Raw genomic sequence first — 12,500 nt, 5'->3', positions numbered from 1 at the left:
CAGGGTGTGCACTCTGTAGAAAATACTTGAACCTTTTAGGAGAGATTTCTGGAAGAAATAGGATGGCTATAAGTAATATGAAGAGAGAGTTTACCTGTACTCATTAGCAGCTCTCCCCAGGTAGGCAATCACAGCATCTCCATCTCTATGATGTAACTAGTACCTTATATCTGGCGGACCATTTACATACAAACACAAACATCTTTATATATATAAATGTCCTCCCCCAAGAAAATAAAAGCTAAAGGCCTTACCAAGGCCAAAAATGGATAAGGACCTTACTGCTTAAGACAATTGCTTAAGGCCTCGCATAAAGGGGACACGAGTCATGCAGGTCTGTGTTCAATGCCCACAGCTGTTCCTTGACAGCTGTGTTCAATGCCCACAGCTGTTCCTTGACAGCTGTGTTCAATGCCCACAGCTGTTCCTTGACAGTTGTGTACACTACCTCTCGCCCTTCTACACACAGCAAATAAATATACAAATAATTTTTTTTTTTACACTATATATTGACACACCCTTAAAACACCATTGTTCGCTGCCTTAACCTTAAACTCACTTGACGAATATACATCTCACCAAACATTAGGGGGAGGGTTTTTACAGCGTTATATAACGTAAGGGAAAGCTTTATATCTCCATAACTATATAGGGGGTAGAAGTATAGGCCATCCTGAACCTACAGGTGTTAGGTCCACTGATACATACTTCCTTTATCTGTAGCTCTTGGATATTCAAGTACACATATTAAAACAAAACCAAAAGGGGGGTTTATGTTTTTAGACAAGTCTGCCATGTTTGGGTTGCTGGGGAAGGGAATGGTTTAATATGTGGGGTTTAGGGACTGTACTAGGGGTGATGGGTTTAGAGAATGAGTTATTGGGGTGGGTTTAGGGACTGGTGGAGTGGTACAGAGGTGGAGTTTTGGGTGCGTTAGGGGGGGGGGGGGGTAAGTTGTGGTTAAGAAGTGGATTAGCGGGCATGATTAGACAGTGGGGTGATTAGCCAGTGTGTCAGGAGGTGGGGAAAGGAGTTGGATTAGATGGTGGATTGGAGGAAGGGAGGATGGAGGGGTTGGGGGTTAGGGTAAGGGCTCGCAGGTGTAGACGGTACGGTAGAACTTTTGCGTGACGGTCTGGTAGTTCTGTCTCACAGATGTGCAGCTCTTCCAGCCCCACGCCCCACAGTGGGTCTCCACCCTCTGGGGCACCAGCTTCTTGTAGCTCCTGGTGTAGGCGACCTGCTTGGGCACGTACTTGCATTTCCTGTGGGCACAGTAGAGGGTAGAAATTCTTCTGTCAGAGAGAAGCATTCTCTTAAATCACACGCTCATTTATGTCAATTATACACTCTATAATTTTATTATACTCGTGTAAAGAGATTAAAAAAATTTTTTTGGGTATAGGGATCACTAGAGTGTTTTGAGGTAATGCCGACATTCTCTCACTCACAGACATGATATATAACATTATATTTACAAAAACACACGTTAAAAACACACATACACACACAAGAGAAAGGAACTCGGCGGTGCCCGGGTCTGCTTGTCTCTCCCCCCCCTCTCTCTCTCCCTTCACTCTCTCTATTTTCCCTCCCCCCTTTCTATTGCTCCCACTTTTTCTTTTCCTCCTCTCTGGAGAAAGCAAGGTAGAATTAACCAATTTATGTGGTAAAACATGGTTGACTTATCCAGTTTATGTGGTACAACATGCTTGACCTAGCTAGTTTATGTGGTACAACATGCTTGACCTAGCTAGTTTATGTGGTACAACATGGTTGACTTAGCTATTTAATGTGTTTACTAGTTGTGTTTTTGCGGGGGTTGAGCTTTGCTCTTTCGGCCCGCCTCTCAACTGTCAATCAACTGTTTACTAACTACTTTTTTTTTCCCACACCTCACACACACACCCCAGGAAGCAGCCCGTGACAGCTGACTAACTCCCAGGTACCTATTTACTGCTAGGTAACAGGGGCACTTAGGGTGAAAGAAACTTTGCCCATTTGTTTCTGCCTCGTGCGGGAATCGAACCCGCGCCACAGAATTACGAGTCCTGCGCGCTATCCACCAGGCTACGAGGCCCCTAATATATATATTAGGGGCCGTATATATATAATGTGGTAAAACATGGTTGACTTAGCTAGTTTATGTGGTACAACATGCTTGACCTAGCTAGTTTATGTGGTACAACATGCTTGACCTAGCTAGTTTATGTGGTAAAACATGCTTGACCTAGCTAGTTTATGTGGTAAAACATGCTTGACCTAGCTAGTTTATGTGGTACAACATGCTTGACCTAGCTAGTTTATGTGGTACAACATGCTTGACCTAGCTAGTTTATGTGGTACAACATGCTTGACCTAGCTAGTTTATGTGGTACAACATGCTTGACCTAGCTAGTTTATGTGGTAAAACATGCTTGACCTAGCTAGTTTATGTGGTACAACATGGTTGACTTAGCTAGTTTATGTGGTAAAACATGGTTGACTTAGCTAGTTTATGTGGTACAACATGGTTGACTTAGCTAGTTTATGTGGTACAACATGGTTGACTTAGCTAGTTTATGTGGTTACACACACATGCTGTCATCCACTAATGTATTAATATTTCTAAAAGACAAAACTGGAAAGTGGAAAGGCAGGTTTAATAATATTTTATCTCAATCTGGTGGAAACGAAGTTAGAAAATATTATCAGACAAAAAAAAAAATTAAGGCCAAGAGAAACAGAACAGATTAATTTGACCTGGTGGAGGGCAAGGCGCTTAATATCATCAACAGAGCAACGGTACAGGTATCATCATCAGAGACACCAATAGAACAGGTATCATCAACAGAGAAAGCAATTGCACAGGTATCAACTGGGTGGGGGGGAAGGGAACTTGGTACCGAAATCATATCAACCTGATATCATCAACTAGGGATTTGAGCAGATGTATGACAACATCATGACGTAGACTGGTTGGTTGATTTACAAAATATCATCAAATGAGTCGCTTGGTACCGGTAACAAATATCATCACGTGCGTAGTTAGTCTCTAGCATCAAATATCATCAAATATATATTTAGAGCAGATGCATCAAATATCATCACCTGGCGAGCTACATCCAGTTCTCAAATAACAGCAGTGAAGCTGAACGTGGTTCGACCTGCTCCATATCCACACGTATTACACAAGACAAATAGTGGTTCTGTTTTGTGTAGCCAAACTTGCTTAACAGGCGACGATGCTCTGGGCTTAATTATATACATCATTTAGATTTTGAAAATCACTCTATCCTCCTCTGAATGTTTAATATAAGCAGTATACGAGAGAGAGAGAGAGAGAGAGAGAGAGAGAGAGAGAGAGAGAGAGAGAGAGAGAGAGAGAGAGAGAGAGAGAGAGAGAGAGAAAGAGAGAGAGAGAGAGAGAGAGAGAGAGAGAGAGAGAGAGAGAGAGAGAGAGAGAGAGAGAGAGAGATAATGAGAGAATGGGAGATAGAGAAAATGAGAATGTGAATGAATGATAGCTTGAACAAAAAATGTCTTAGCTACCAAAACTAGTCATTACTAACGAAAAATAGAGGGGGGGGGGGTTGGGTTTGGTCTGCGTATCGACTCTTGCCCACACTAAAGCCTTAAAACAAGCCAAGTGGCCCGGAGAGAGAAGCCTGAAGTCTGAATGAAACACACGCTTGGGATAGAACGGCTCAATCACCCACCCCCCTTCCTGAATAAAGCCTGAATATAGATGTTCAGACTTACACGTTGGCCCTTTCAGTGAGTCCAGTCTTTTCTCCTGCCTATCCGTCCAATGCTCCTTCCTATCCCTGCCTTGTTCCTGCCTATCACTTCGATGCTCCTTCCTATCCGTCCCATGCATCTTCCCATCCCTTCCATACACACATCTGGCTCCCAGGTCCCACCCCACCAAGCTATCCCCACTAGCCCCACGCACCAAGCTATCCCCACTAGCCCCAAGCACCAAGCTATCCCCACTAGCCCCACGCACCAAGCTATCCCCACTAGCCCCACGCACCAAGCTATCCCCACTAGCCCCACGCACCAAGCTATCCCCACTAGCCCCACGCACCAAGCTATCCCTCTCACTCTTCCCTACCCACCACCCCTCATCCCTCATGCACTAACTCTCCCTCTCACTGCAAAATCCCATTCTTGTTCAAGAGACACGTTCCACCAACCTGTTGGTACACCAGAGGCCGGAGAAGCCCTCCGGGCAAGAGCAGACTCCGGGGCTGGTACAGGTACCCCCGTTGCTGCAGGGCGGGTCACACACAGCCACGGTACAGGAAGGGCCAGTGTACCCCTGCCCACACCTGCACCGCTCCACCCCCACACACACGCCGCCCACGCCACACCCGCGGGAGCACAGAACTGCGAACATGGGGATAAAGAGTCGTTAGATACAGCAAAAGTAGTTTATGTACATAAACACAACGAAATATTAAGGTGGATGTGATTCGAACACAAGGGTTCGATGCATCGGTTCACGGTTCATATCGAGCTGGCACGGGAAACTGCTTCAAACTTCCTATCAATGTTTGCAGGCGATGAAAATGAGTTACACGAGATGAGAGGAGGGACTGCGTCATATATGTGAGGCAGCAATTGGGTCATTAACACTGACTCGATTCACAGTTTCGACTGTGAAGGATGCTAGGTATATGTCACAAGGCCAGGGATGGGGGGGTGGGGAGGGCAGAGAGGCGGGGCTTAGGAGGTAGTGATCGACCTACATAGACTGGAGAGTAGATAGACTCGAACACATGTACCTCTTTGTTAATGTTTAGTGAGGGATGGGAAACCTTCGTCGAGTTCAACCTGTCCTCCTGCAACCTGTCCTCCTGCCTCCCTGTCCTCCTGCAACCCTGTCCTCCTGCAACCCTGTCCTCCTGCCCAACCCTGTCCTCCTGCCCAACCCTGTCCTCCTGCCCAACCCTGTCCTCCTGCCCAACCCTGTCCTCCTGCCCAACCCTGTCCTCCTGCCCAACCCTGTCCTCCTGCCCAACCCTGTCCTCCTGCCCAACCCTGTCCTCCTACAAAGAAGGAGGACTTTTCCCTCATATGCAATACATAAGGCCAAAAATCGTCGCACTAGAAAATGAAAACGGCTGGCCAAAGTGACGTACTGTCCCGTTTTCTGTTTTGGGTCCTCTGGTAAGTTAGGAGAGACCACTTTAAATTGACAGTTTTCTTGACGCTGGGGAACCTTAGGAGGACGGGCTGCTTGAGGACATACATATCGCTCGGAGGGACGCTGAAGGTTGGGGTGGGGGAGGCGTCAAGGCGCGGTCACCTCTCCAACGACTGAAGTAAATTAACCTCACTGGAATCCCTAAACTGAGCTTAATTCATGAATTTGGTTGTGATAGTATTCGTAAAAGACACAGAGAGGGGAGGGAGAGAGAGAGAGAGAGAGAGAGAGAGAGAGAGAGAGAGAGAGAGAGAGAGAGAGAGAGAGAGAGAGAGAGAGAGAGAGAGAGAGAGAGAGAGAGAGAAAGAGACGGGGAGGGAAGAAGTGTGTGTGTGTGTGTGTGTGTGTGTGTGTGGGAGAAAGATACCAAGGGAGGGAGAGGAGAATGGGGCTCCCCCCCCCCCCCCCGACACCCCGACTCGACAACGTGGGAAGGCAAGCGACGGCTGGTTATCGTGTAAAAACAGGATCCCGGAATGATATCAAGTTCTTTACGGACACGACAACATACACAGCACCCAAAAAAAAAAAAACAATAATATACAATGAACTTATAATTTCCTCAAAAAATGACCTTAAGATCATTTTTCGAGGGAAAACACAAAAGTTTGATATTTAAAAAGAAACTCTACACACGCAGCAGCAGCAGCAGCAGCTGTTACAGCCGGCTTGATTGTATCAAAGAACAGCTGGATGAACAGGCCAGCTGCCACGCTAGGAATGTCGTACTGCTTATCAACGACCAAGTCATTCACAGCACAAAGATCGCTGTATACATTCTATTTGTATGATAATAGACACTATAAACTGTTCGAGACTCTCCGGGACTCTTCGCCGTAACACGTCAGCAACAATGTCAAATATCTGGACATCAACATTTGATCTGAAGTCAGCTCTTGGCGCGTGATTATTGTCCACACTGACTGAGTATTTTGGGCGTGTTTCCTCGGCTCATTTTGTATGGGAAAAATGTATTTTTTTGAAAGTTGGAATATAGGAAAATCTCTGTCTCTCTCTCTCTCTCTCTCTCTCTCTCTCTCTCTCTCTCTCTCTCCCTCTCTCTCTCCCTCTCTCTCTCCCTCTCTCTCTCTCTCGTCCGTTGAGAGAGACTTTAGCAACATTCATTACTAAATCAATATTACCAATATTAAATCAATGTTGATTCCAACCTCGATCACAGCCGTAAAATCTGTTGTAACACCCTGCAGGACAATCAAACCCTAAATTATATACATCATAGTACTCGCTGAGGATTCGGAATAGTACTAGCCGATCCTTCTTCAAGAGGGGGCGTGGGGGGTGGTGTTCGATCCCCCAGCTACCTCTCTTACACACGGCATACAATCACAGAGCACCTTTCAAACATTTGGTGTGGCTACCCCTAAGCATCTGCCTGACCTCTTCACTCGGAACAGAGATATTGACATTGCTTGTGTGTTTGTATAAAGATTTAAAGCTGAAATCTTTGGTGGTTCAGTTACTTTATCTTTCAATGAAAAAACAAATTGTATTTTTTTTGTGTACCCGTCTGACGGAAGCGTTTGTGCTCGGGCTGCCTTGGATACGGTCATATGTGACTGATGGGGTTAGCATGTCGCTGGGCTCACAGACAGGTGTGCTGTGGGTATAAGGGCAGGTGTCTAGCGCTTCAAGGTCAGGTGTACCTGGTTACAAGTACCTCGTATCAGCATTAGTGGTCGTCTCAGCATTAGTGGTCGTCCCACCATTAGTGGTCGTCCCACCATTAGTGGTCGTCCCACCATTAGTGGGCGTCCCACCATTAGTGGTCGTCCCACCATTAGTGGTCGTCCCACCATTAGTGGTCGTCCCACCATTAGTGGTCGTCCCACCATTAGTGGTCGTCCCACCATTAGTGGTCGTCCCACCATTAGTGGTCGTCCCACCATTAGTGGGCGTCCCACCATTAGTGGTCGTCCCACCATTAGTGGGCGTCCCACCATTAGTGATCGTCCCACCATTAGTGGTCGTCCCACCATTAGTGGTCGTCCCACCATTAGTGGTCGTCCCACCATTAGTGGTCGTCCCACCATTAGTGGGCGTCCCACCATTAGTGGTCGTCCCACCATTAGTGGGCGTCCCACCATTAGTGGTCGTCCCACCATTAGTGGGCGTCCCACCATTAGTGGTCGTCCCAGCATTAGTGGGCGTCCCACCATTAGTGGTCGTCCCACCATTAGTGGGCGTCCCACCATTAGTGGTCGTCCCAGCATTAGTGGGCGTCCCACCATTAGTGGTCGTCCCACCATTAGTGGGCGTCCCACCATTAGTGGTCGTCCCAGCATTAGTGGTCGTCCCAGCATTATTCTCATTAACACCTACAGCCCCTCAGGAAATACACCACTTGCTTGTGACACACACAAATATACAAACCACATTGTATTGATCATCTGCTTCCTTGCTTTTGTATTTATATCTTATTTCAATTTCAATTTCGTGCTCCCACTTCAAATCAAGATCTTATAAAGGATGTATTCTCTTTGATTTTGTGTTATTTTCCAGCGTGCATATATATATATTTTCGTATCAATAACAAAATATGAACGTGCTTTATAATATATCTACATCTACATATATTATATCTATAATATAATAATATACCTATAGGCAGATTTGTTCTTTGCTTGATTTTTCACCCGAATTCTGACTCTTTGCACATATCTAAACTTTGAAATTACGAATTTTTATACCGAAAAATTGCCAGTTAGTTAGTGACTAACAACCCTGTGATTTGTGTGATTTGTCACATTTTACCCCCCCCCCCCCTGCAGTTTTCACAATATCGGAAATATCGCAAATATGACGGGGTCTAAGTTAATTGAAACAACTAGAGACCCTAGAGCCGCCAGTTTTCTCTTTCAGCGCCTTAGTGTGGCGATCCAGAGAGGCAATGCACACTGCATCCATGGTTCCTGCCCGCTATCTGAGGAGCTAGAGGAGCTCTACAACTTGTGCCAAGCAGCCTTGTACCTTGCATGTAACAAATATTGTAACCCATTTTGTGTAAGGAAATTTTAAAATAAAGTTAAAAATATATACACACACACTAAAAGAATAGGGGTGGTAGGGGAAGAAAATATCAAAGTGTTCAGTGAGGATCCACAAGGTCTTCTCTGAGTACTCATTATTTTCTTCTCCGAGGCTATGGGTCCCTACACTTGCACCAGAGGTGGTACCCCTTTTAGGTATAGGTATAGGTATATATATATATATATATATATATATATATATATATATATATATATATATATATATATATATATATATATATATATATATATATATATAAGTGTGTATATCACGAAAATAAACACATGATTAAAAATGTGACAGTGTCAGACCACGGAGGAAAATTGAAACAGGAATTTCCTTAAGTACTTTCGTATATTAATACATCTTCAGAAGGAGTGAAGAAGGAGTGATTCCTTCTGAAGATGTATTAATATACGAAAGTACTTAAGGAAATTCCTGTTTCAATTTTCCTCCGTGGTCTGACACTGTCAAATATATATAAATATATATAAATATTGGCGTGTGTCTAGCGACTTCCAATTCTTTTGTACAGTGAGTGTGGCCTTGTGGTACAATACTGGACACGTCCAATGATGCCCAATTTTCGAACCAACGATCCCTTTTTTTTCTGCAACTGAAAGGCAAGAGTAGAACATGCAAATTGCTGTTCTCAAAACACCTGGTTGAAGGGAACTTGTACCACCTACGTCACCTTGGCCTGACACTGCTATCTTTGTGTCGTGTAAGAAGAGGTTCAGCCGCCACGACAACCTTGCGACAACAGCCGACCTCTGTGCTACCTGTCATTCTAATGCATTTTTTTGTGTGGTCTAATGTACGCCAATCCTTCAATCTGTCTCGAGACAGTAATCATCTCTCGGCCATACACGCTCTGATCATACACACACACACGCGCATACAGAAGCCCAGGTACGTGTTGCCAATATGTATATATACAAACCTCGTTGGTAATACAAGGTGTTAAGACTCGTTTCTACCTTGTTTATAACCACGAGCACTCGTTAACACTGAAGTATACTGGAGTGGACAATCGTTAACGTATGGATACACCCATAAACACTCTTTAATACACTGCAATCACACAGCCTCCTAGCATCAAGCATGGCAATAACACACTGATTCACACAGTTACCTCAAGGATAACAATTGTCTTTTTTTTTATCTAGTAACGATGCCGTTAAAGACATTCTCAGAAATGGTCCCACAAAAAGAAGAAAATATCCGGTAAATGTTGCTTATAAATGAATCAAGGTTCATTATTTGTGAGATGACTGAGTATCACTCGACTATTCAAGCGTCGGTCTCATAATTATGAGGTTAGTGGAGCCCGTTTGAGACTGAATGAGTTTGTTCACTAATGAGTAAGTTTAAAAAATATATGCAGAACGTTGACCAGACCACACACTAGAAATTGAAGGGACGACGACGTTTCAGTCCGTCCTGGACCATTCTCAAGTCGATTCTAATGATCGACTTGACTTGAGAATGACTTGAGAATCGACTTGAGAATGGTCCAGGACGGACCGAAACGTCGTCGTCCCTTCAACTTCTAGTGTGTGGTCTGGTCAACATACTTCAGCCACGTTATTGTGACTCATCGCCTGCATATATGCAGAACACTCAAACTAAATAAGAGTGAAATATATTTGGAGTTCTATTTTATTAGAAGCTCTTATTAGAAGCTCTTATTAGAAGCTCTTATTAGAAGCTCTTATTAGAAGCTCTTATTAGAAGCTAAGTAGCAAAATACTGTGGAATTTAGATAGAAAAGGCATTGCTCTGTGTAATTTACAACACATTCTCACCTGGAAACGTCTGAAGACAAGTTGTAAGGCAATGCTGTTTGTAAACAACCTTGGCAAACAAGCCCGTCTAACAAGCCTGGCAAACAATGACACGTACACTGATCCATCTTTTAAACATTATTTACAATCACTTATAAATTTGTGTGGAAATTTAATCTGCCTTGACTCATTATATCCGAGGAAAATACGAAATGGTCGAAAAATATATTTTTAAATACATTCCAAGTGGAATGCACTTGGAGGTGCATTCCACCACTCCACAGCTACACCTGGAGGTGCATTCCACCACCCCACAGCTACACTTGGAGGTGCATTCCACCACCCCACAGCTACACTTGGAGGTGCATTCCACCACTCCACAGCTACACCTGGAGGTGCATTCCACCACCCCACAGCTACACTTGGAGGTGCATTCCACCACCCCACAGCTACAATTGTAGGTGCATTCCACCACCTCACAGCTACACTTAGAGGCGCATTCCACGACTCCACAGCTACACTTGGAGGTACATTCCACCACCCCACAGCTACACCTGGAGGTACATTCCACCACCCCACAGCTACACTTGGAGGTACATTCCACCACCCCACAGCTACACTTGGAGGTACATTCCACCACCCCACAGCTACACCTGGAGGTACATTCCACCACCCCACAGCTACACTTGGAGGTACATTCCACCACCCCACAGCTACACTTGGAGGTACATTCCACCACCCCACAGCTACACTTGGAGGTACATTCCATCACCCCACAGCTACACTTGGAGGTACATTCCACCACCCCACAGCTACACTTGGAGGTGCATTCCACCACCCCACAGCTATACTTGGAGGCGCATTCCAATACAACGGAATGTCGTGGAAAAATCAGATTTTAAGAAAAGAAGAAACTGGATAAACTACTTTCAAATTGGTCCGAATTTTAAAAGGAAGAACATTCAAATCCCAAGTTTTTGTTTGTTTAGAGCCAGACAAAAAAAAAAATCCGATCTGGAATTGAATGGTCCATAGGTCAAGAGTCCTTTATATAGGAAGAGATTAATTCAATTTCCATGTCTTCAGTTTCTTTATCTACCAAAAAAAACTGTGATATTTATACAGCTTTATATGTGGGGGATACGTTAGTGGCACCCCATATTATCAGTCACATATGGGAATACGTTAGTGGCACCCCATATTATCAGTCACATATGGGAATACGTTAGTGGCACCCCATATTATCAGTCACATATGGGAATACGTTAGTGGCACCCTATATTATCAGTCACATAGTGACACAGCCTGTCCTCAGGCCAGGCTCGTTAAAGATGCGGCCCATCCCCTGTTCATATTTCATATTTTTATCGTATTGTGTATTAAAGAAAAATTTGTTCGCATTTATATATTAATATTATACAGTAAAATTCTATATAATGTTAGGCGTAGGTTAGGTTAGGTGTTTAGGTTCTGTTGATAATTATTTGTATTTGAAGTACGTGGGAGAAGCATTTATAAAATTGTGGTTCGAACAGAGGACGTGAGTGAAGCACTTGTTCCGGAAGTGTTCGAACGTCAGCAGTTGAGAGTCGTGTGTACACCGTTTTTCATTCGTAAACACCTGGGGGTTTGGCGGGTGGATGGAATGGTCTTTGGGTCTTTGTTTATGAGGCCGGGCTGTGAGGAGATCACCTCCCAAAAGGCAGTTGGGTGATGACGTTCGATTCACAGTCTCCGTGGTGTAGTGGTAAGACACTCGCCTGGCGTTCCGCGAGCGCTTTGTCATGGGTTCGTATCCTGGCCGGGGAGGATTTACTGGGCGCAATTCCTTAACTGTAGTCTCTGTTTAACGCAACAGTAAAATGTGTACTTGGTTGTAACAACGATTCTTCGCGGCGGGGATCGTATTCCAGGGACCTGCCCGAAACGCTACGCGTACTAGTGGCTGTACAAGAATGTAACAACTCTTGTATATATCTCAAAAAAAAAAAAAAAAAAAAATCATTTCTCGAACAGTGGTCCGCTGACATAGTTCGAACCGCAACTATGCAAGTGCTCCATCCACGCACTTCAAGGACTACATATGACAAATAGGACCTGTAATATGAAGAATAGAACTTGGGATGCGAGGATTGGAACCTGGGATAGGACGGGGGGGGAAGGGACGATGCCCCACCACTTGGACCGTTGGGGATCGAACGATGGCGTGCACAAAGTTCAACCGGTTCTCACATACAAAGATCCAAGCTCGTTAATCCAGCCGCCAAACCCCCTGTTTATGAATGAAAAACGGTTTACACACGACTGACAACTGATGACGTCCGAACACTTCCGGAACAAGTGCTTCCCTCACGTCCTCTGTTCGAACCACAATTTTATAAATGCTTCACCCACGTACTACAAATACAAATAATCGCCAACAGAACCTAAACACCTAACCTAACCTACGCCTAACTATACATATATTTTTAATG

At 44.6% G+C, this 12,500-nt stretch overlaps 1 protein-coding gene across 1 annotated transcript in view; it reads right to left on the bottom strand.

The window, feature by feature from the left end:
- Positions 1–12,500, bottom strand: part of LOC123767108 (uncharacterized) — a 648,486-nt gene that overhangs the window by 503 nt on the left and 635,483 nt on the right. The window contains exons 19-20 of the mRNA XM_069304872.1: positions 4,179–4,371; positions 1–1,265 (exon numbers count right to left, since the gene is read on the bottom strand). The exon at positions 1–1,265 is cut by the window's left edge and continues 503 nt beyond it. Of these exons, the coding sequence (XP_069160973.1) occupies positions 1,082–1,265; positions 4,179–4,371 (377 nt within the window). The 3' untranslated portion in view covers positions 1–1,081. The remainder of the gene's footprint in view (positions 1,266–4,178; positions 4,372–12,500) is intronic.

The sequence above is a fragment of the Procambarus clarkii genome, chromosome 53, assembly GCF_040958095.1.
Source record: "Procambarus clarkii isolate CNS0578487 chromosome 53, FALCON_Pclarkii_2.0, whole genome shotgun sequence".
NCBI classification, from domain to species: domain Eukaryota; kingdom Metazoa; phylum Arthropoda; class Malacostraca; order Decapoda; family Cambaridae; genus Procambarus; species Procambarus clarkii.
The sequence above is the reverse complement of the archived record's forward strand: the minus strand, read 5'-3'. Positions and strand labels throughout refer to the sequence as shown.